The 26,511-nt window shown below is 40.7% G+C and overlaps 1 protein-coding gene across 1 annotated transcript in view; it reads right to left on the bottom strand.

The window, feature by feature from the left end:
* Positions 1 to 26,511, bottom strand: part of LOC126298975 (uncharacterized) — a 974,877-nt gene that overhangs the window by 221,625 nt on the left and 726,741 nt on the right. The window contains exon 16 of the mRNA XM_049990596.1: positions 22,901 to 23,224. Within this exon, the coding sequence (XP_049846553.1) occupies positions 22,901 to 23,224 (324 nt within the window). The remainder of the gene's footprint in view (positions 1 to 22,900; positions 23,225 to 26,511) is intronic.

Below are 26,511 nucleotides of genomic sequence, written 5' to 3'. Positions count from 1 at the left end.
AAACAATTGCTCGATGATGCGGATAAATGCCAGTTCCCACTGTCTTATAACGCAGTCGTATCAGAAATTACTGAACTACCCAAGGACAACATGATGCTCTCAGTATGTGTCGACAGTTATTCCAAAGCCGAGGGATTGACTGTGGGGATAGCATTCACGGATTACTTCAACAGGCCTAATTTTAATCATCATTCACAGTACTTATCACAATAACAACAACATCCGACCCTTTATAAGTGTGGTTAAAGGGTCAGTACAAATATATATCCACAAATATGTTACACTGAACATAATAAAAGAACTTTCTTCTTACATGTTTCATTCATTTTTCTTCTGGCCTTTGGCCGAATTAACTCCTTGCGCACATGGTTTTTCAACTTGGTGTCAGCGATGTTCCACAAAATATGGTTGGTTGGTTGTTTCGGGGGATGGGACCAAACAGCGAGGTCCACAAAATATGCTATCGGATACTAACTCGGTAAACTTCTCATCCTCTGAGGCAGAGAAGCGATCAACCAACATTTATGGTGAATGTTTCAGTAATCAAATCGGAAGAATTACTCTCTTGCTGGTCGTGCGCGTGAAACAAATACCGCATCTGTCGCTGCTGCTCAGTTCGACTTCCCCCACTTTTTGTTGTTGTTATGGTCTTCAGTCCTGAGACTGGTTTGATGCAGCTCTCCATGCTACTCTATCCTGTGCAAGCTTCTTCATCTCCCAGTACCTACTGCAACCTACATCCTTCTGAATCTGCTTAGTGTATTCATCTCTTGGTCTCCCTCTACGATTTTTACCCTCCACACTGCCCTCCAATACTAAATTGGTGATCCCTCGATGTCTCAGAACATGTCCTACCAACCGATCCCTCCTTCTAGTCAAGTTGTGCAACAAGCTCCTTTTCTCCCCAATTCTATTCAATACCTCATCATTAGTCATGGCCCGCATCTCGTGGTCGTGCGGTAGCGTTCTCGCTTCCCACGCCCGGTTTCCGGGGTTCGATTCCCGGCGGGGTCTGGGATTTTCTCTGCCTCGTGATGGCTGGGTGTTGTGTGATGTCCTTAGGGTAGTTAGGTTTAAGTAGTTCTAAGTTCTAGGGGACTGATGACCTAAGATGTTAAGTCCAGTAGTGCTCAGAGCCATTTGAACCATTTGAACCATTAGTCATGCGATCAACCCATCGAATCTTCAGCATTCTTCTGTAGCACCACATTTCGAAAGCTTCTGTTCTCTTCCCACCAAGCCAATCGCTGCGACGTACGGGGCAGACTCCTCCCGTAGCACGCAACCGATTCCCGCAGGTAGAGCCCGCTGCGGAACTCCAGTCCCCACATAATAGGAAAACGGTCTGGTATGTTTGCATTGTGTGAGTGGGGACTCCGGTATCGCACGCGTTTTGCGCAGCGCGCCCCAGGAAATTCCCTCAGCTTGGAAAACGCAGGTTAAGCAGCTACCATATGAACTATTGTTTTCTCACTGCGCCCAGCCTCAGCAACTGTGGCTATTAGGGTAACCCTTACGCGAGGACGCGCTACTGGGACTTTCCAAGACTCCTGACAAACCACATTTTTTTGAGGCTCAGTCCACATATTGGTGTCTGCATTGTCGCCAAAGCTGGCTCATCGTTAACACATTCTCTTCGCACAATATGCCATGCTGACAACAGCCGCGGTTCGAAAACGTGGTAATTTTGAAATAAGGATTACATTGCAGTCTATTTTATGATCAATGCTCCCTTTTTTATCTTCGTCAACCCAAATCCCTCCTCCACCTCTGGCTATGTCCATGGTAAGACGACACAGCTTTCAGACGTGTTCCAAAGACTACACGATTTTACGTTTAAACATACCATATTTTAGAACGGGACTTCGTCCTACTGTGCTACAGGAAGATGATGCAACAGTTCTGGCTTTCCATAGCTGGAACAGCCTACATGGCTCTCTGTAGGTTGCTATTCAATTGTCAACCGATACACATTTTTTGTGATCTAAATATATTTGATAGTTTGCAGCAGAACGATTCACGTCTCACGAAAGAAACTCGCTAACGTACCGTTAATCGATGGTTTGTTATGTTTTTATGCAAAGTATAATGACATAAGACGTTTCTACTGAATTTATGAGTCGGATGTCGAAATACACCGACCAAAGTGGTATCGTTTCGACAGAAACCAATAGACGTAACCTTCACTGCCAGTCCTTGAAAAAATGTGACTGATCGTTGAATTGCGTATTGGTATACATTACAACGTCAATTCTGTGTTGCATAATACGAGAATGTTTCTGATGAGCCTGGAAAACTTTAGTTTGGCTTGATGAGTTACCCCAGAAAATAATCCTCTGTGACATTATGAGATGGAAGTAAGCACAGTACACTAGTTTATTTTTATTTTTATGTCAACTATGTCTGAAACATTCGCATAGCAGATATAGATTCGTTTAGTTCTGTGATACGTGCCTCCCAGTTAAATTTATTATCAAGCTCTAATCCCAAGAATTTAACACTGTCTGCTTCTTCTATCTACTTGTCGTATCATTTTAGGCATATACTGGCAGGAAATCTTTTACAAGTTTTGGCAGCATATACCTAAAATATGAGGACAATGAGAAGATTATTTTAGGGGTCTGATACTGGTATTCACAGTAGGACATACCCTACAGTTCAAACAACACGGTTATGTTCCACATTAAATATACATAAAGGACAGAAACAGATTTCCACTTAGTCGACATGTAAGTTAATAGCTATAGCAAAAGAATTGTCATTAAATATAGTTACTTTACCAACTGATTTCCTGCTTCTAGATTCACAATGTACGTTTTTTTATTTTTTTTATATAAACCATCACCATATAACACTGTTACACAGCCTACATCATACAGAAGGATATGACATACAATGCAATACAAATACTTTGTCTTAATGTGAAGAATTCCTATCAGCACTGTGGAGTTGTAAATAGCAGATTGAGATGTTTCTTTAGTCATGGTCACAGAAGCCGACTCCATGGGGCCTGAAGGGGCTGAACCCTCTCAAAAATTCGCGTATTGGTGGTGGTGGGGGGGGGGGGGGGGTGGAAGTGGGAGCGGAGCCCTCCCCCCCTAATAATATAAAAAAAATATTAGCTATATTATGCTTTGTAAAATCACAAAATTACGTTGCAATTTTTTACTTTCCTTGTTTGACGATTGTTACCTTTTAAAATACTTTCAGTAATGAGTTAAAACATAATTATTACGATAGTAGGCAGGTTAACTGAAAACGAGTGATGTGAATCATGATAGTGTTACGGTGCTGCGGTCACACTTAGAATTTGTCCCCGTGGGCCAGCGCAGCGGCCACGGTGAAATCAAAAGGACTGGAGCTAAAGTGCCTGGAACCCTCCTCCACGCGTCGCCTTGACGCTTCGAGACATTACGACGCCGTGGCTATATAAAGCCAACCCTGCTGTCGCAGTCATTCAGTGTGGATAGTTTCGTTCAGTGTATGCTGCAGACGTGTTTAGTGTTCCGACTTTAGTGTCTAGTGGATTATTTTATATGACTCAATTTAAAGCACACAAAAAGTTGTCTGGAGACTATTGCAGAGTGACGATTAGGGTTGATGTAGAAAATGTTTCTTAACAATAGTGACTCATTTTCCACAGTTCACAAAGTAAAAAACACTTGTTTTACAAGTTGCAATATTTTTTTCCCACTATACACATATACTATGAGCATTAACAGTTCAGATGTTAGAGAGAGAACCTTAGTAGTTCATACATTTGTATAGCAGAGAGACTCTACGGTTCAATTTCAGTTATATCAAAGAGGCTTAGCACAATTATGACCTTCACAGACGCATACTGTTCAGTTGGCAATGATGCTTTATAACTAACAACCATTACAGATTCCTAAAGTTTAATGTTAGCTGCATCCTTTGCTGTAAGTAATACAATTTTGTTCCAATGTGCAGTAGCTAAAAAAAATCTTTTTCATGAAATTTACTCCTTATACAACTTCTATGTCATTCATGCTGTACAGGTGACAAAGTTTTGCACATTCTTCAATATGCCAATGGAAGCAACTACGATCACAGGCCGCCTATTCCCATGGACCAATATGCACGGCTCAATAGGCAAAATCTCATGCATGTAATGTGTGAACTGACTCATATTCTTCTTCTGCTGCAAACTACACTTTCTTCTTCGTATTATTATTAATCGATAAAGCAAAAAATGTGCACACGGTTTAGGCTTCTTATATATACTTCAAAATTCAATCTGATGACACCTCCAGTGGCAGATGGTTGATCCCACAGATACCTATTCGATGTATGCACTACCCCATGTGATATGATGAATCACAATCGTGTTTAACTGGAATTACGTATATCGAACAGATTAGAATTAATGTATGAACATATGAACCACAAAAGTTGTTTGTGAGAAGGAGTCAGACTGCCCCTTGAGGGCATCACCGTATCCCACTGTCGTCTTTAGTTATAACGCCAAATTATACTATTTGGCTAATGCACTGTACTCTCCCACCTGAAACTGCGTTTGGGTGCAGTGCAATAGTATACCATCCGGCTATTACACTGTGCTACAGCCTCCAAAGTCGTGTCTGAGTACAACGCCTCAATATACTGTCTGTCTATTGTACTGTACTGCCTGTACTAAAGAAGCCATTATGATCCTATGTAGTGCCACCGTTACAGGCCAACAGTGCATATGTCCCACATCTCCCCTGCCAAAGATACCTAAAGCTGCTCACGTAAGTCATGATGACCTTCTTCTCCGATTGCAGGTGCCCTCTGCTCCTTCAGTTCCTTGAGCATGGAACCAAAATCAATGCGTAGTGCTATGAAGGTCAGAAGACTGGTTACTTCCCTTCCTCCTAGCATCTTGGATTCTTACGTCATAGAGATAGTGCGCATAGCCCCGTTTCGCCATCTTGGATCGACACCTAGGATTCTATACTCGGCACAAGTGACCTACTTCCACAAAAAAGGGCAATGCACCGTTTTGAATTTTCGTTTTTCCTGCTAATTCATACTTAGGACTATAGCTCTACTCCTACAGTGACGTCATAGGAGCGGGAAGAAAACCCTGTAACTCAACTGGGCTATTTTTTTAATTTCTCGCAAATTTTTGAATTATCCGCCAGTTTATACATAGAGCAATTAGCCTTGTCAGAGGGGTGGGGGAAGGGGGGATTCTGGCAATAGTGGATGACACCATCCGTGACATCAGTGGTAATCTGGAAACAATGGAATTGGTGTCTGAACTTTCCTTGCATGTTTACTGAGGAAAACACATTGTTTATTATCCATCACATGATGTTCAGCACGAATTTATTGAAACAGGTGGAGATGCTGTTCGCCAAACTATTTTAACAGATGTAAAACGTAATAACAACTTTTCTGTCGCGATAGATGTGACTCCTCATGAAGCCTAAACACAGCAAAATGTTTTTATACTATGCTACAGTGCCCTCGACGAAGAAAATTAATTAAAAATTACAGTATGTCTTCTCGACTTTGTTGACTGTAACCGAAGACTGGTCAGGGGGACGGCCGTGGGCAGCGTTATGCCAATGGGAACTATACCGGCGACATGTATCAGGGAGCTCAAGTGCATGTATTAAAGGAGAATCCGTTTTCCTCCTTGCGGTGCTCATTCATGAAATCTTCTTGGTCTCCACGCTACAAATGAGTTGCGTGAATGTAGCCACTTTCTTTGGAATTGATGCGGCCACTATTTTTACAATTGTTTTGAAAATATGTAATATTTTCTTGCTGGTCCAAAAAGATCTAAAGTATTAAGAGAAAATATTAGATTGTCCCTTCACATGGTTAACGGAAGAAGATTTAAACCTGGTCGTAGAGGCCAGTTTTAAAGTAAATGTTTTCAACGTTATTCAAGATACAGTTGTAGGAATATTAACTATAACGTATGCTGCTATAGAGAACATGATTGACATATTTGGTTTACTTTGAAACTTCATAAGCCTAGATGATTCCACTCTATCAGAGTGCATAGAAAACGTGGTATTCTTGTACAGCGTAGAAGTTAATAAGCAGATTTTGAAAAAAAATAAATTCTCCAGTTAAAAAAGATTTATGGAGCTAAATTTGGGCCGGAACCACTTCCACCTCTGCCCCTTCTCAGTGCTCTTCATAAGTGTAATTTAAAACATATTTCTAAATAGAATTGTAGCCTTATGGATCTTCTGCACTTTGCCTGTTATTGTTGTCCAAGCAGAGCGGTCATTAAACTTTCTTCTATGAGTCAAGAATTGTATGTGAACTATGATGGGACAAGCGTGTCTTGTTGGATTAGCTATAATCGCAATAGTGCCAGAGTTAGGCTGTTCATTAGATTATATCAAGATTTAAAAAAGTTCCCATCTAAAAAAGCTATAACAAAAACATAACTTTGTCAAGTATTAAAATTACGTAAACTGCGAGGTTTATAAAAGTTTCTTAGAAAAAAAAGGAATTATTTATTTTTTGCGTTAAAATTTTCTGACATAATCTAGAAAACCATAGTTGAAGATCAAAATTTAGGGGAGGGACCTGAGAACACTTACCCGGAACCAGAAAATGTTAGTGCTGGTCCTGTATGTGTTAACGTGTCGTATGTGAAGGTTAGGTTATGTGGTGGCATGGGTGAGTACTATGCAATACCTCTCGAATACTTATAACCCTTTAACCAAGCAATAATATGCTGTGACATAAATTATACGAGTATTTCATCTCAAATAACACGTGTATAATATTACATATGCATACATATATTTTACCGCAAAATATACATCTAGAGGAGGAGGATCTTAGTGTTTAACGTCCCGTCGACAACGAGGTCATTAGAGTCGGAGCGCAAGCTCGGGTGAGGGAAGGATTGAGAAGGAAATCGGACGTGCCCTTTCAAAGGAACCATCCCGGCATTTGCCTGAAGCGATTTAGGGAAATCACGGAAAACCTAAATCCGGATGGCCGGAGACGGGATTGAACCGTCGTCCTTCCGAATGCGAGTCCAGTGTGCTAACCACTGTGCCACCTCGCTCGGTGCCTAGAGGAGGCATAGTCAGAGTCCTGTTCGTTTTATATCATTACAGACTCTTACTTGCATTTATGTGTTATACAGCGATGTGACAAAAAGTCATCAGATATCTTCTAATGCGGTGTCGGACCTCGTTTTGCGCGGAATAGTGCAACAAAAATGGTTCAAATGGCTCTGAGCACTATGGGACGTAACATCTGTGGTCATCAGTCCCCTAGAACTTGGGACTACTTAAACCTAACTATCCTAAGGGCATCACACACATTTATGCCCGAAGCAGGATTCGAACCTGCGACCGTAGCAATCGCGCGGTTCCGGACTGAGCGCCTAGAACCGCTAGACCAACGCGGCCGGCCAATAGTGCAACAACTAGACGTCTCATGAACTCAACTAGTCGTTGGAAGTCACCTGCAGAAATACTAAGCCATGCTGCCTCTACAGCTGCCCATAATTGCAGAAGTGTTGCCACGGGAGGATTTTGTGCTCGAAATGACTTCTCGATTAGGTCCCATAAATGTTCAATGGGATTAATTTCGGGCGATCTGGGCAGCCCAATCACTCGCTCAAATTGTCCAGAATGTTCTTCAGACTACACTGAAGCGCCAAGAAACTGTTATAGGCATGCTTATTCAAATACAGAGATATGTTAAAAGTCAGAATACGACGCTGCGTTGTGCAATGCTTGTGTAAGACAACAAATGTCTGGCGCAGTAATTAGATCGGTTACTGCTGCTACAAGTGCAGGTTATCAAGATTTATGTGAGTTTGAACGTGGTGTTGTAGTCGGCGCACGGGCGATGGGACACAGTATCTTCGACGTAGCGATGAAGTGGGGATTTTCCCGTACTGCCATTTCACGAATGTACCGCGAATATAAAGAACCCGGTAAAACATCAAATCTCCGACATCGCTACGGCCGAAAAAAGATTCTGCAAGAACGAGACCAACGACGGCTAAAGAGAATTGTTCGACGTGACGTAGGGGCAATCCTTCCGCAAATTTCAATGCTAGGCCATAAACAAGTGTCAGCCTGCGAACCATTCAACAACACATCGTCAATACGGGCTTTCGGAGCCGAAGGCACACTTGTATACCCTTGATGATTGCACGACACAAAGCTTTACGCCTCGCTTGGGTCAGTCAACACCGACATTGGACTGTTGATGACTGGAAACCTGTTGCCCGGTTGGGCGAGTTTCGTTTCAAATTGTACCGAGCGGATGGACGGGTATGGAGACAACCCCATGAATCCATGGACCCTGCATTCAGCAGGGGACTGTTCAAGCTAGTGAAGGCTCTGTAATGGTGTGGGACATGTGCAGTTGGAGTGATATGTGGCCCCTGACACGTCTAGATACGATTCTGACAGGCGACAAGTGCGTAAGCATCCTGTCTGATCACCTGCGTCCATTCATGTCCATTGTGCATTTCGATGGACTTGGGCAATTCCAGCAGGACAATGAGACATCCCATACGTCCAGAATTGCTACACGTGGCTCCAGGACATTCTTCTGAGATTAAACACTTCCGCTGGGCACCAAACTCCCCCGACATGAACATTATTAAGTATATCTGGGATGCCTTGTAACGTGCTTTTCAGAAGAGGCCTCCACCCCCTAGTACTTTTACGGATTTACAGACAACCCTGCAGGATTCATGACGTCAATTCCATCTAGCACTATTTTAGACGTTAGTCCAGTCCATGCAACGTCGTGTTGCAGCATTTCTTCGTGCGGCCCTACACATTAGGCAGGTTCAAAAATGGTTCAAATGGCTCTGAGCACTATGGGACTTAACATCGGTGGTCATTAGTCCCCTAGAACTTAGAACTAATTAAACCTAACTAACCTAAGGACATCACACACACCCATGCCCGAGGCAGGATTCGAACCTGCAACCGTAGCGGTCGCGCGGTTCCATACTGAAGCGCCTAGAACCGCTCGGCCACAACGGCCGACATGAGGCAGGTGTTCCAGTATCTTTAGCTCCTCAGTGTAATTGCGAACAGCTGTAGCCCAGTGACATGACATCGCTGTTTGGGAACATGAAGTCCATGAATGGCTGAAAATAGTCTCCATGTAACCGAACAGAATCATTTTCAGTGAATGATAGGTTAATCTGTACCGGAGGACCCAGTCAATTCTACGTAAACACAGCCCACACCATTCTAGAGCCACCACAAGCTTGCACGGTGGCCTGTTGATAAATTGGGTCCATGGCTACGTGGGGTCTGCGCCACACTCGAACCCTGCCAAAAACTCTTACTTACTGAAAACGGGATTCATCTGACTACGACACAGACTTCCAATCGTCTGTGTATGGTCACCAGCCGAGGAGAGGCTGTAGGCAATGTTGTGCTGTTAACAATGGCACTCATGTCGGTCGTCTGCTGCCATAGTCTATTGACGCGAAATTTCGCAGCACCGTGCTAACGGATACGTTCGTTGTAAGTCGTACACTGATTTCTGTGATTATTCCAGGCAGTGTTGTTTAGTTATTAGCACTGACAACTCTACGCAAACGCCGGTGCTCTCTGTCGTTAACTGGTGAGGGGTAATGCCTGAAATTTGGTATTCTCAGCACATTTTTGAAAGAGCTGGTCTCTGAATACCGAATTCCCTAACCTTTTCGAAACGGAATGTCCCATGTGTCTTGCTCCAACTATCATTCCATGTTCAGAATCTGTTAATTCCAATCGTGTCGTCATAACCACATCAGAAACCCTTTCGCACGGATCACATGAGTACAAATGACAGCTTCGCCAGCACACTGTCCTTTTACACCTTGTGTACGTAATACTACTGCCATATGTATATGTGGACGTCGCTATCCCATGACTTTTCTCACCTCACTGTATATGCACCATAGAGAGTACATAGTATCCACCCATACTGCCCCCTAACTTAAGCTCCACATGCGACGTGTTATGACACGCATGCTACAGCATAATAGGTTAGTAAATATTATGAGCAAGGTCGTATGTCCAAAGATACTAAATGCCAAGATATACCTACTCATACACAAGCTTCTGGGATTTTGAGAAGATCAACGTGTAGTACCCAAGAAGGCCCATTGGAAGCCATAAAATACTCTGGCGTGAATTATATGAATCTTTCATCTCAAATAATATGTGCACTACATAACAAATGGGTAACTGTATTTCATCATGTAATATATAATGCAGGAGGCATAACCAGAGTCTGTTGACCTAATGTTGTTATGGACTCTTGCTTGTATTTATGGTTTGGTGTTTGTTTCAAGCCGGCCGCGGTGGTCTCGCGGTTCTAGGCGCGCAGTCCGGAACCGTGCGACTGCTACGGTCGCAGGTTCGAATCCTGCCTCGGGCATGGATGTGTGTGATGTCCTTAGGTTAGTTAGGTTTAAGCATTTCTAAGTTCTAGGGGACTAATGACCACAGCAGTTGAGTCCCATAGTGCTCAGAGCCATTTGAACCATTTTTTTGTTTGTTTCAACTTGGAACAAACCTCGAAAAATACGCATTATATGAAAAAAATTGTTCCACATGAAAGATTAACATTTTCAAAGGGGGTACTCGTCTGTGGCAAAACTGGCCACCCCTCCCCTCCACCCCTCCCTCTTTGGGGGAGAACAACTTTTTATTTTCAGATGGGAACTTCCCTTTTTTTACAGCAGTTTTCGATTCTACGCCAAAAAATCAGTAGGGTTTATCTGAAACACATGTTCCCAGCATTGTCTTTACTATTCTGCACAAGTTTCGTTGGGAAACCGTTACACATCCTCCAGACAGACCCGATCTCTCTGCATGCGATTTCCATAATTGCGGACCATAAAGAAAGACATTTGTGGCCATCACTTTGCTTTGGACAAAAAGATGTATATCTGTGTACAATCATAGTTCCATAGGCAACCACAAACGTTTTTCCAAGAAGGCATTGACCATCTTGTCTCACTATAGGATAAATGTGTTAATAGTTTTGGTGATTACTTTTTCCCATCTGTCCCCTTTCATTTGACTGTCCCTCGTACATTAAGATTAATTTTAGGTTTCCTTTTAGATGTTATGTGTACATGTCTTAGTTATATTACTCATATTGGCAAATCTCCTTTATATTAAATCACTGATTTAAGAATGTATTTATGTAATGAAATTCTTATTCTAGAATGAACAAGAAGCCAGGCAATCAGATAGTCTACTATATAAAGATTTTTTATTATTAAAAGGCCTATTTTAATGGTTATATATACTATCTATGGCATTAAGCTGTACAAATAACTTATAATCTGATGCAATCCATAGAGAGAATTGTGATGCTGACTCAAAGATGTCTACCACATTTTTGTGAACATTCCACTCTAATCATCCAGGAGCTGTGAGTTCAATGAAGAGTTCAAATGAGTGATTATTCCAATGCTCATAAACATGTTGAAGAAACAAAGCATTCTTCACATTCATATATCATGTCCTCTTAGCAGTGTTTACAGAATCATCATCATGTCTGTAATGCTGGTTACAGTCTAAACCACTGTTAATACAGCGCTAATTATTAGTACCCATACTACAAAACGTAATGTCTGTTTAGATTATCTCTGAACGTTGATGTTTAATGAAACTGTTTCAGTTCCACCACTTTCTGTAGTATGGAATATGTAATGTTCCATAATGCACCCACATAAAACACGTGCACACACAATTGTTTAGTATTTATTTTAATAAGGAAATGTAAAATCTTGAATGGAATATAGACAACAGAATGAAAAAGTTACTGAATCACAATAATAAACACCTTGTTTATGTACCTAGCTGATACAAAACACCTCTCCTCCACAGTTAGTATTTGTCTTCCGTATATCCTTGTCTGGTTTTTACTTTATTGTTAATATTCCTCCTTCACTCATAAATTCAGAAGTATATAAAAGATGAACTGTTCACCAAGATATAAACTAGTGTACAAAATTGAAAAGTAATCAAAAAATGAAAGCATATTTCATGAACAGGATACTGAAAGGAGTAGAGAAAAGATAAAACTAAAGCACAATACATTTGACATACAAAAGGGTTCGAAACATAAAGACACATATTAAAAAAATCAATCACAGTAATCATGAGGTTAATAGATAATGAAGTGATTCCAACTGCCACACATGCATGACAGAAAAGTGGCCTGCATTCTGTAATGTCGTTCAAGAACTCGATTGATCCCCCATCTGTAAAACGGCTATGTGAGGACCTGAGAGTCCTTTCCATCCCTCCCACACCAAAAAATCCCTCCCATACAGCCTAGCCTCCCATGGACTGTATAACTGCACTGACAAGAGCTCCCTTGCCCACTGGGGAAATATTCCTCAACTGTAGTCCACAAACAAATTTCCTATGCCATATCCTCACTCATCCCCAATCCTACCTCCAGCCCCAAAAATCAGCTTCAGAGGAACACACCTTTTGTCACCAAATATTACCTTTGGCAGGAACGACTGATCTATATCCTTCGCAAGGGCTTTCATTATCTCTCATCCAGCCCTGAAATGAGGGAAATCTTACACAAGATCCTTCCCACCTATCCTAAAGTGGTGTCCTATCGCCCACCCACCTACATAACATCCTAGTCCATCCCAATGCCACTCCCAGCCCCAACTCCTCATCACAGTCCAGGCTGACTGTAAAATCAGCCATGTCATATACCAATTCAGCTGCAAACACTGCATGTTGGTATGACTAACTACCAAGCAACTGTCCACTAGACTGAATGGCGATCACTAAACTACTGTCAAGAACAAAATTGACCATCTGGTGCCATAACATGCAGCTGAGCACAACACTCTCAGTTTCAATGGCTGTTTCACAACCTGAGTCATCTGGATCCTTCTCTCCACCACCAGCTTCTCTGAAGTACACAGACGGAAGCGATCCTTACAGTACATCGTTCACTTCTGTAATCGTCCTGGCCTCAGTCTCATGTAAAACACTGTCCTTGTCATCTACACCCGACAGTTTCTCCTTCCTCTGACCTGTCACCCCCTTCCAATTCTCGCCCCCACATCGCCTTCAGCATGTGCCATTTCCCATTGGCCTCTATAATTATGCCAGCTCACATACATGTCACCCTTCCCTCCCACATTCCTAGCTGGGGAAGTGGCAGCCTCCCTCGGAGCTGCTAGCCACCCACCCCATATGCCTCTCCCTGCCTTCAGTCTCCATCTCCCTCTCCCTCAACCTACCCAACAGGTACTACACCCACCACAGCCAGTCCATCTGCCACAAAATAGCACTGGCACAGTTAGACTAGCCAGCGCCACATAGGGGCAAAGTCGTGTGTGTGTGTGTGTGTGTGTGTGTGTTTGTGTGTGTGTGGGTAGGTGTTTATGTTTGTCTATTTTACTGTAGCTCATCAAAGGATAACTTCAAAAGCTACCACGTTTTCGTTCTGTCGTGTGCGCCTGACCACAGCTCAACGCTTCTGCTTTTTGGTGAGTGGTTTCCTTTAATCCTAAAGTATTTACATTCTACAAGAATTTTCCCACAACTTTCAAAGGAAATACAGATATTTGGCTCATTTTCTGGAAAAGTGAGCAAATTTTAGTAATTATTTACATTCAATTTTCTTCAAAAATTAGTTTTTACCAATACTTTAATTACATTGCAGTCGAGGGTTTAAGATTTAAGAGGTACACATGTCATCAACCGGAACATTAGTTTGAATGCCACTGTGCTTTAGTAAGTAGACGTAGTCCTAGTGGAAGCAATCTGCCTTTGCCATCCTCCGACCTTTGGTCAGACTTACCAGCTAGTTATAGGGGGATCCATAGTTAAACTACTCGCATTTTCCATATTAATGAACGCTACCAGAAGAGAAAGAAATTATAAGTGACATCAAAAACTATACCTCTAGTATAGAGGGGTATAGTTTTTGATGTAACTTATAATTTCTTAATAATTGGTCTTCCACTTAACCACTGAGGCGACAAATCACCACAAACTGTACAAACATACCTTTTTGAACATGTTTTTTCAAGGAGGTACAGGAGCAAAAATACATAATCTAAGCTTATGCCCATCTGACAAACTCCCTATGCAAGTGCTAATCTAAGACCATGGCTCATTATTTTAGCTTGTACAGCACACCGAGCAGAGACAGCTGCCATTTGAACTATGCTCTTTCCGTTCTCACTTCCATATGACTCATTACCTTTTGCAGACAGATCAGTAAGATGTCATAACAAGTGGGAGGATGTTTTAGTCTGAAATAGATAGAGCACTACGTTAATGCAATGACAAAATCTCCACACTGCACTGACATGTGGAACAGAGATGCTCCTAAAAAACTGTTTTGCAGAATTATAGAAATTACGATCAATTTAACAACATATTTGAGGTGTTAATTATGTAGGAACCAAATTTAGCTATAGCCTGCAGTGGTATATCTCTAGAATATATTGGCAGATGTAATATTTGTGGAAAAACGGCCATTGGCCATTATCACTTGATCAGAGGATTTGCTGGTGTACAAGACAGCTTTTACATATGGGCTGATTTTTTGATTTGGAAATGTCATTAATCATGTTTTGAAGTATAATAAATTTCGTTAAAATATCACTCGATCTAAAAAAAATCTATGTTTAGTTAATTTTTTCAGAGCTGATAGTGCAGGATATTTGTGGCCACCTATATCTTTTGGGTCTACTAGTTCACAACATGTTTCTCATGATCTGCAGTTTTTTTCCACATTGTGAACTTTAATTTGGAAGTTGTACAGAATTAGATGTTGTTGTATTACTATACCTGATATTGGATGTGGTTGTGTTACTGTCCTATTTCTTAGCATTTTCCATTAAAAACTTTTATTTAGTTTTTTTTGCACCTTAGTTCCTCTGGAAGTCCTCAAAGCATTGAAACATAATGTTTTGAAAAATCTCCATTTCATTATTCAGTATAATAACAAAGAAGGTTGTGACAGGTTAATGCAACTGTAAGTAGTACCCTGTTCAGTTGAAGAAGAACAGTAACGTGAGTCAAGAATACACAATGGAGAGAGAAATCGAGGAATCGTAAGAAATGAATACGCAGCGAAGGAAAGAAATGCACGAAAAAAGATGAGGAAGTAACTTAAAAATTAAAGATAACTGTGAAGTTACTGTAAAAAGCGAAAAGAATGAGAAGGTAACAGAGTGTAGGAGCATGATCAAGAGAGAGAGAGAGAGAGAGAGAGAGAGAGAGAGAGAGAGAGAAGGAAAGAAAGAAGACGGAATGGATGATGAGGATGAGAACGTATAGAGGGAGAAACAGATAAGAAAGAAAACAATGGAAACTCCAGGTTGGAATATCAGCAATATTAGGAAAAGTAAAGATTGCTACTCACCGTAAACATGACCACTGAGTTGCAGAGCGGCACGATGAAAAGACTTGCACGTTATAGCTTTTGGCCAAAGCCTTCTTCAGCAAAGAAAACACACACACATTCACACAAGCAAGCACTCCTCACGCATAAGGGCAAGTCCAACCGGAATCATGGTCAGAATGAAACTAAATGGTTGGGAAAGCTGCTTCTTAGGGTCATTAGCAGCGGTACTCATACAGCTTGACTCCAGCACACACTATTCTGTGCAAATCTGCAGGAACATTTGGCATCGATAGTGCTGAGTGTTGTGTTACAAAGAAGTGCAAGACCATACTTTACAAAGATGAGAAATAAGGTGTAATGAGTTATTGTGAACATAAAGTGTGCACTGAACATCCAGAGACCAGATGTGACTTGAAATAAAGTTATCGTCCATCGTGATATTTTACTCATGAAATGTAAAGTTATTTCAAACATAGATTTGAGGAAGACACAGACTGATGGTATTGTTTGATTTAAATGCTCTTGATTTCCATTGTCAGTCCACTGAAAAAGTACAGAGTAGGGCTTCTCGAACTACTAATTCCCAACCCCTGCCTAATTTTAGTTTGTTGTATATGATTTAATTATTTCCACAACAGAAGAGATTTGATATAAACACCAGACTGGTAAAGATGGGTCAGAAACATAATTAGTAAGCTCAAAACTATGTAGTGACATTTTTTGGATGACGCATAGAACAGCACTTGTAAGTGAACCAAAAAGTAATGAGTAGTTGCAAAGTAAGTGACGTCACATGGACATGTTGAGCGGTAGGTAGAGGAGGGCAGCTGCCCCCTAACCCTCCGACAAAATTTTCACAAACTAAACTGCCATTCTCCGTCCCGCCCCCACATACATACAAACAGACATATCAAACCTGTATCAGTTTGAAGAAAACAAGAAAACTAGTTATGGATACTGACTGGTGCAAATATAACCGGTGCCAATTGTCATGAAAGACCAAAACTACTTCATTGTTCTTAGCTATTCACCAGGCAACTAAAAAATTCAGATTACCTTGGGTTTTAAAATCCTTTAGTTGCATCGTACTTTCAACTCGAATATTTTTTCTGGTGTCATCAGCAAATGTACGAACTGAATAAAACTGTGAATATTTAAAGTATTCGCATATATCTGAATGTTACGAGCCTGACAGTAAAATAATATATACAAATCTCACACTAAATATACTGTTTCAACTAAGTAAATTATAAAAACTTATTAGAATGTAGATGCATCAGTATGTCTGGTGATTGATAAGAACGGTTATCAAGAGTTTTGAGTTTTAGTTTCTAAGAAATTGCAGGGCTGGGTTTCCACATGGGCCAGGTAGGCCCGGTCACCAAGACGTAAGGGGCGCCAAGAGACCTCCATCGGTGCTTGTACTTTCGGTGCCCTTAGTCACCCAAAACCAAAACAAAAGTGGAACTGAATGCAAGCAGCACTGTCGTTGGCGTAGCGTTTGGTTCATTGTTAAGTTTATTTGGAGGGCCATCTTAACTTCTATGTAGTTTTGTTTCACATCGATTTGTCTAGAAACAGATTGCTTTGGCTGTCGGTTCTATCATAAACTTAAGTTCAGTTAAAGTTCTTTAACTTAAGTTAAAAAAATAAGGTGAATAATTTTCTAACTGTGAAAATGAAAATTTGAAGCAACCGGTCAGTAGTAATAACAACAACAGTCAACGTGAAATGTTAAAAATAATTACTGAAAGCTCGGTGAATTGTGTGGCGACGGTGGTGGTGGAGTTTTCAGTGGAAGCGACGTGGTTGTTGGTACCGTAGCAGAGGTAAAGAATGGGGTAGTTGCAATCACAGCACGGAGGTTCCAATTTTTGGAAACGAGTATGTAGAGGAACAGCTGGTCACAAGAAAGGCTCGGGCTAAATTCCTTTCCATATAGCAAAATTCTAAAAATATATTTTTCATCATAAATGGACTTTACATTAGTTTTGCTCTTTGATGCAGCAGAAGCTAATATAATTTTTCTTGTAGCAGAGAAATAGTACATTTCCGGACTTGGTTTTCTAACCAAAATTCTATATACTGAATATGCACAACAAACTGTACAAGTTTCATTCAAAACATACTGCATATCTGTTACGTATGTCCCACAAGGTCATGGCTGTGTAGGGCCGCACTGACAAGGGAACATTCACAAGTGTCAATAAACGATGTTGACTAAATTTGGCGGTGTGTAGAGAGGACAACATAATGCAGTACGTATTTTTTTTGTTTGTGCTCTATTTCACTTTTAAGCGACAAAACATATCCTGAAAAGGTAATTTGGATATTAGATTCGGAGGGCATATCTTGAAAACGATGATACAGAAAAAATGTTTCTCATATAAAAGTTGATATTTAATTAACGTTCTTGAAAACTGTTTCATCGAATTTAGTAACGATCTGACATTTTTCAAAATAGTCCACCACCATTAATTAATTTAGAAAAATGAAACCTTTTGTTACAACATAACTTAAAGAAGCTTTAAAGCTACATACAGGTTTAATAAAGTTGGTTTCCGAAATACCAGTTTTGGATAATAAGCTTCGCACAACGTGCAGTCAGGATATTTTCAACACATCTAATTTTTTAATTAGCTGAACATCATTTTTAATCATCTAAAACTTCATTATTAGTCTAGTTTTTTTACTTATATTAATTTTTTGTTTTAAATTGTTATTAGACGTTTTACGTTCATTTTAGATTTTGTTTCTGTATTTTAGTTTACCATTTCACACACGTGTATTTTGTTAACAAAAATTAATAAGTAATTGATTATTATGATAGAAAATCGTTACAATAATGATAATCTGTAAATAAACGCTTAAAAATATCGTTTTCTTCCACTACGCACATAAAATGAACGAAATTTCTTCACATAATATACACGACAGAGAACGCAGTATAAAACAAATTTCAGGAGGATTTGAAACTGTCGCAGATGACCCTCTAAATATCCTGATTTGTATCAGGCATATATCAGTACATGGTAAGACTTGGCGAAGAGAACTGATTATGCACTAGTGACTGCAGGGTGATTACATCGTTTCTCAAGTGGAGACTGAGACCATAATCATTGAACAGAACTAGACCTGAAAATCTCATAAGTTCTTCCAATATTAAAAGCCTTATACATCTCACGACTGGACCTGTGCCGTCAAGTCCTTTGGGATCATCAGACGAATAGGTTCCATGTCCTTGGGCACGACGCTCTGTACGGTTCTTTCACATCGACAGCCCCAAGAATATAACAATAATACAGACTATTTTCCATCACTGGGAAAGAAAACATCCTTCAAATATCGTTAGACCTGGTCGGACGGTTGTTTACCAGATTTCTATCCTATGACAAGGACATTTAGGACTTCAAAAATAGATTCACGAATTCTCGGTCGAAACTTGCCATTAGTGTCTTCCAAAATTATGAAAAGGCGGGTGGTCAGTGTGAAAAAAAAAACATTTTGATCATTATACCTGAGGACATGGAACCTAATCATCTGGTTATCGCAGAGGACTCGACGGCACAAGTACAGTCGTGAGATGTATTTGGCTTTAGGTGTGGAATAACTTGTAAGAAGATTTTCATGTCTAGTTCTGTTTAGTGATTATCATGTCAGTCTCCACCTGACAATCGATATAATCAAGGTGCAGCCACTAATACATAATCAATTCTCTTCGCCAAAGCTTACTAACGCACTGAAAAATGCCTGATACAAAATTTAGAAGGCCACCTGTGACAACTTGAAATCATTTTGTTTCGTAATATGATCTCTGTCGTGTATATTATGTGTAGAAATTTCCTTCATTTCATGTACATGGTATAAGAAAACATTGTATTTTAAGCATTTATTTACGGATTATCGTTATTGTAATGATTTTGTATCATAATATTGAGTTATTATTTTCAATTAACAAACTAAATGTGTGTGAAACAGTAAAGCAAAAACAAAAAAAAAGAATGTGAATTGTAAAATAACAATTTAAAACTTGAAACAAATATAAGTAAAATAAGTAGCTACACTAACAACGACTGTTTAGATATTTTAATTACGTATGTTGAAAATTCTCTGTCAGCACATTATGTACACCTTATTTTCCAAATATGGATTACAGAAACCAACTTTATTGCGCATGGATGTATGTATCTTAAAAGATTCATTAATTTATGTTGTAACAAAATTTTTCATTTTCACAATTAATTATTGGTGGTGGACTACTTTGCAAAATTCAGATTATTGCAAAATTCGTTATACAGTTTACAAGAACGTTAATTACGTATCAGCTTTTATGCGAGAAACATTTCCTTAGCAATGAAATAGAGCACAAAGAAAAAATAAGTATTGCATTATTTTGCTCCCTCTGTACACACGCCAAGTTCCACCAAAATCGTTTATTGACACTTGGGAATGGTCTCTTGTGAGACAGACTTACACCAAGCGCTCAGTCACAGAGCGGCACAAAAACTGACTGGAGAAAGGAAAGCAAGAAAGAAAGACCGTATGAGAACCACTCAGGAGAGGTACGTGAATTCTATTACTCCTCGTGTTCTGTCTTCTGACTACGGGAAGAAGCGCTTCCCTCGGCACACGACTTTAAATATAGGCCTATGCTGTTATCACACTGTCATTTCTAGTGTCATTTCATGCAAGTAGAATAATAAAGAGACAACTAATGCCGAACAGATGTCTATCGCTAACACGCTTTATGTGGAAACAGTTCATTCGCTTCACGCACCTACCACATACATAGTTTGTTCGTATTTAATAATGCAGCTCTTGCTGCTATTTCTTCGCTAGGTGTTCTAAGAACTCAAAGGCCGATGCGTGGATGCTGAAGCAAATATACCAGTCTCCATCGCTAAAAGTACAGTTATAATAAAAATACAATTTTTTAAGAGCGATGTGTTCTCAGTTCTTAATCACATCCGTTTTTCTTCAATACCTAATTAATAATTTATGCAATACTAAAAACTGGGGAAGATCAAATAAAGCATATTCTTTGGTATGTGACAGTTGTCGACAGCGAATTGACTATCGATGGCGAACTCAACAACGATATCTCTAAGGTCGGAGGTCATTGCCAGTGCAGTTCGGTTCTAGCCTGTTGTTTATGAGCGTCTTTGTTCCACTGTGTCTGTTACATCATCATCATCATCATTTAAGACTGATTATGCCTTTCAGCGTTCAGTCTGGAGCATAGTCCCCCTTATAAACTTCCTCCACGATCCCCTATTCAGTGGTAACATTGGTGCATCTTCTGATGTTAAGGATATATAGTTCATTCCCAGTTTTTCTTTGATTTCCTCATTGTGGACACCCTCCTGCCATTGTTCCCATCTACTAGTACCTGCAATCATCCTAGCTACTTTCATATCCGCAACTTCAACCTTATTGAAAAGGTAATCTGAATCCACCCAGCTTTCGCTCCCATACAACAAAGTTGGTCGAAAGATCGAACGGTGCACAGATAACTTAGTCTTGGTACTGACTTCCTTCTTACAGAAGGATCGTAGCTGTGCGCTCACTGCACTAGCTTTGCTACACATCGCTTCTTGTTCTTTCACTATGTTGCCATCCTGTGAGAATATGCATCCAAAGTACTTGAAACCGTCCACCTGTTCTAACTTTGTTCCTCCTATTTGGCACTCAATCCGTTTATATTTCTTTCCCACTGACATTACTTTCGTTTTGGAGATGCTAATCTTCATACCATAGTCCTTACATTTCTGATCTAGCACCGAAATATTACTTTGCAAACTTTCAATAGAATCTGCCATCACAACTAAGTCATCTGCATATGCGAGACTGCTTATTTTGTGTTCACATATCTTAATCTCACCCTGCCAGTCTATTGTTTTCAACATATGATCCATAAATAATATGAACAACAGTGGAGACAGGTTGCAGCCTTGTCTTACCACTGAAATTACTCTGAACCATGAACTCAATTTACCGTCGACTCTAACTGCTGCCTGACTATCTATGTTGTTGTCGTTGTGGTCTTCAGTCCTGAGACTGGTTTGATGCAGCTCTCCATGCTACTCTATCCTGTACAAGCTTCTTCATCTCCCAGTACCTACATCCTTCTGAATCTCTTTGGTGTATTCATCTCTTGGTCTCCCTCTACGATTTTTACCCTCCACGCTGCCCTCCAATACCAAATTGGTGATCCGTTGATGCCTCAGTACATGTCCTACCAACCGAACCCTTCTTCTAGTCAAGTTGTGCCACAAACTTTTCTTCTCCCCAATCCTATTCAGTACTACCTCATTAGTTATGTGATCTACCCATCTAATCTTCAGCATTCTTCTGTAGCACCACATTTCGAAAGCTTCTATTCTCTTCTTGTCCAAACTATTTATCGTCCATGTTTCACTGCCATACATGGCTACACTCCATACAAATACTATGAGAAACGACTTCCTGACACTTAAATCTATACTCGATGTTATCAAATTTCTCTTCTTCAGAAACGCTTTCCTTGCCATTGCCAGTCTACATTTTATATCCTCTCTACTTCGACGTTCATCAGTTATTTTTCTCCCGAAATAGTAAAACTCCTTTACTACTTTAAGTGTCCCATTTCCTAATCTAATTCCCTCAGTATCTCCCGACTTCGACCACATTCCATTATTCTCGTTTTGCTTTTGTTGATGTTCATCTTTTATCCTCCTTTCAAGACACTGTCCATTCCGTTCAACTGCTCTTCCAAGTCTCTGATAGAATTGCAATGTCATCGGCAAACCTCAAAGTTTTTATTTCTTCTCGATGGATTTTAATACCTACTCCGAATTTTTCTTTTGTTTCCTTTACTGCTTGCTCAATATGCTATCTATGTATAGACCTTTAATTGCTTGCAAAAGTTTGCCCCCTATTCCATAATCTCGTAGAACAGACAATAACTTCCTCCTAGGAAACCGGTCATGTGCCTTTTCTGTTACATCTCGATAATAAATTACCTTCGTACGAAAGTTGGGTTTTCCGCTCTGTCATGATCGAGTGTTGTAACGTCTACCCACAAGTATACAACATACTGAAACGAGTGCGCAGTAGCTGCCATAAACAAAGTACAGATTTTCTTTCATTTTCAATTTTTTTACAAATATAAATTTTTATAATTTATTTAGTACGAAGATAAATTTAATATTTAATTTGTTGTGTGAAATATTTTTCATTAGTATTGTTCATCCTAGTGATATTCTTTAGTAATTCTTCATTTTTATTAAACTTACGAAAGTTCAGAAAGGACATGCAGAAATAATTACGGAGGAATGGGGTTAGGCAGTGGGGGGACAGCTTTGGCAGTTCGCCTAGGGGCCCGCAATGACATCGGTAGAGTTCTGCAGATGTGCATTTAATTTAGTCTTCCGGGACACATATTAAAAATTGACAGTCGCATTTTTGTACGCCAAGGATTCTTACCTGCTTCCTTCAATTCGAGAACGTGACCATCAATCGCTGTGAAATGAACATAGTTTTTAAAGGAAAGTCGCGTTACCTGGCTGTCAGAGGTGCTGTGGGAGTGGCTGCGCTCCGTGTCTGAGGACTCTAGCTCCTCGAGGCGGCTGTTGGAGCAGCCGGCCACGGCGATGGTGGGCTGCCTCTTGCGCAGCGTCTCCGGGGACCACACCTCGGGCTCCGGCTCGTCCTCCGGAGTCATCGCGCCTCCAGCGCCCCCCAGCTGGCCGCGCATCCACTGCGCCAGGTGCAGCGCACTGCCTTTGCTCGCTCCCGATTTTCCCAGGCGCCGGCACCTCAGCTCGATAAGCTCGTCCAGTTGCTGTCTCGAATTTGCTGGCGACCGACCTTCCACTGCCGGAGTCTGAAAATTAAAATTACCTGCTCTGGAATCCACGTCCACGTAAGGGAAGTTTGACTGAGGGTACGCATCGTCTAATACGAGTACGCACTTGACGTTTTTCTGTGTTGGGTGCACTTGGTGGGAAAATGTCATTGAATATTTCTTATGTACGCTATTCTGCAGCCTAAACAAATTGTATGAAAGGTGTACTGTTGTAATAATAAGTCACCAGAGCTATTTTTTAAAATATTTTGTTTTGTGACGGCTCCCGAACCCAAGGTCCTCGGCGGTACTTTTGGGGCAGCCACCACAAATTGTATAAAGCGTGGGTAGTGACCAGGATGTAGCTAGGTCTGTTGGCCGAAAAATGATTAATGACAAGAATTGCGCCAGCTAGAATGAAGAGATAACTTATCTTTATTTCAGACTAAACGTGCACCAGCAATACAAGTCAAAGTAATATCCAAGAGTAATCCGTGTACTGAGCCTAGGCGAATGCAATAACAAATATCACACTGCAATGTCTCCACTATAAACTATACGAAAGACTAGCAATAGACAATCGACAACAGACTGTCCGTCTCGTGGCCAGCACTCCTCATTATATGCAAAAGGCAGAGGGCGCTCCGGACTCGAGTTCAGCCATGGCGCGACCTCTTCCGTCGGTGGTAACGCCCTGAGACGCAGACGGCCAGCGATGCCATGGTCAGGGCGCGCTTGCGCGAGTTGGTTGGTTGGTTGGGTCCGTCGATACAACATGTTGTTTACCACTACTCGTTTCGAACAGTTGCTCATTCTCATGTAGTACCTGGATACAATTAAGCTATTATCGGCATATACAGGGTGATTCTTATTAACGTTTAAAAACGTCCGAAGCGATGTAGACACCGCTGTGACAAGTAATTTAATATAAGACACATAGGCCGCAAATGTCGGGAAATATCCCAAAACTTGATGACAAATGTTGAACGAGGCCAACGAGAAAGACAGGTCATGGGGCGTACGTCACAGCACGTGACACTGCAGATCTTACGGTTGCTAGCAGCCATCTCTGGCGGGGGTTGGGGGTATAGGGGTGTCGGGGGGGGGGGGGGGGGGCAGGGTGACCAACTATTCAGACGAATTTAATAATTCTTGACTACGCGTTTAAATATATGCAAACTCCCGATAGCACACGACAAAATTAAGACCTTTAGTGGGTATTTTTTCATTGGCATGGATTTCCTGTGGACATTCCACACAGCGGGGCGTTCGTGAAGTATGGCGGACAAGCCGGCTAGTGTGACGTCACAAGCACTTTGCGGGGCCCGTACTTCTCGTGTGAACACGTGACGTCATCAGGTGACGTTCCTCATCGCACGTGCAGCAGTTAGGCTTGTCGATCCTACACTCGCCGGTACGGGGCACTGCTACACATTGCTGCAGAACGTTGCAAACTTCGAACTCCTTTTGTAAATGTGATCTGTTGTGAACACAGAATCTACAAAATTCCTGTCCTAGGTGTAACCAATCAAAAGCTTGGCTTATTTTGTATTTCTTCCCTTTTGACCCTTCTTTTTTGTTTACAGACATATTAAGTGAAGAAAACGTAGGCGATCTACCCGTAACGACGAAATTCGGAAGCTTGCACTCATTTATTTCTGGTGGAATAGGTATTCTTTGTTGTGTATTTTCTTTTCAGTTTTTTTTCTTCGGTCTGTCTTCTGACTGGTTTGACGCGGCCCGCCACGAATTCCTCTGCAGTGCCAATCTCTTCACCTCAGAATAGCACTTGCAACCTACGTCCTCAGTTATTTGCTGGATAGATTCCAATCTCTGTCTTCCTCTACAGTTTTTGCCCTCTACAGCTCCCTCTAGTACCGTGGAAGTCATTCCCTTATGTCTTAACAGATGTTCTATCATCCTGTCCATTCTCCTTATCAATATTTTCCACATATTCCTTTCCTCTCTGCTACTCTACAGAACCTGCCAATTCCTTACCTTATCAGTCCACCTAATTTTCAACGTTATTCTGTATCACCACATCTCAAATGCTTCGATTCTCTTGTGTTCCAGTTTTCCCACAATACATGTTTCACTACCACACAACGCTGTACTCCAGACGTACATTCTCAGAAATTTCTTCGTCAAATTAAGTCCTGCGTTTGATACTAGTAGACTTCTCTTGACCAGGAATGTCCTTTTTCCCAGTGTTAGTCCGCTTTTCATGTCTTCCTTGCTCCATCCGTCATTGGTTATTTTACTGCCTAGGTAGCAGAACACCTTAACTTCATCTACTTCGTGCGCATCAATCCTGATGTTAAGTTTCTGACTGTTCTCATTTCTGCTACTTCTCACTACTTGCGTCTCTCTTCGATTTACTCTCAGTCCATATTCTGTACTCATTACATTGCTCATTCCATTGAGCAGATCATGTAATTATTTTTCACTTTCACACAGGATAGCAATGTCATCAGCGAATCATATCATTGATATCTTTTCACCCTGAATTTTAATTCCATTATCTTTTATTTCCATCACTGCTTCTTCGATGTATAGATTGAACAATAGGGGCGAAAGATTACATCCCTGTCTCACACCCTTTTTTATTTGAGCACTTTGTTCTTGGTCGTCCACTCTTATTATTCTCTCTTCGCTTTTGTATATATTTTATATTATCCGTCTCTTCCTATAGCTTACCCCTATTCTCTCAGAATTTCGAACATCTTGCACCGTTTTACATTGTCGAACGCTTTTTCCAGGTCCTATGAATGTTTCTTGATTTTTCTTTAGTCTTGCTTCCATTATCACCCGCTACGTCAGAATTGCCTCTCTCGTGACTTTACCTTTTCCGAAGTCAAACTAATCGTCATCTAGCACATCCTTCATTTTCTGTTCAATTCTTATGTGTATTATTACTGTCACAACGTGGGTGCATGAGTTGTTAAACTGATTGTGCGATAATTCTCGCACTTGTCAGCCCTTGCAGTCTTCGAAATTGTGTGGATTATATTTTTCGTGAAGTCAGATGGTATGTCGTCAGACTCACACATTCTAAACACCAACGTGAATAGTCGTTTTGTTGCCACTTCCCCCCATGGTTTTAGAAATTCTGATGGAATGTTATCTATCCCTTGTGCCTTTTTGATCTTAAGTCCTTCCAAGCTCTTTTAAATTCTGTTTCTAATACTGGATGTTACCTATCCCTTGTGCCTTTTTGATCTTAAGTCCTTCCAAGCTCTTTTAAATTCTGTTTCTAATACTGGATCCCCTATCTCTACTAAATCGACTCCTGTTTCTTCTTCTATCACATCAGACAGGTCTTACCC

Source organism: Schistocerca gregaria, chromosome X (assembly GCF_023897955.1).
Source record: "Schistocerca gregaria isolate iqSchGreg1 chromosome X, iqSchGreg1.2, whole genome shotgun sequence".
NCBI classification, from domain to species: Eukaryota; Metazoa; Arthropoda; class Insecta; order Orthoptera; family Acrididae; genus Schistocerca; species Schistocerca gregaria.
The sequence above is the reverse complement of the archived record's forward strand: the minus strand, read 5'-3'. Positions and strand labels throughout refer to the sequence as shown.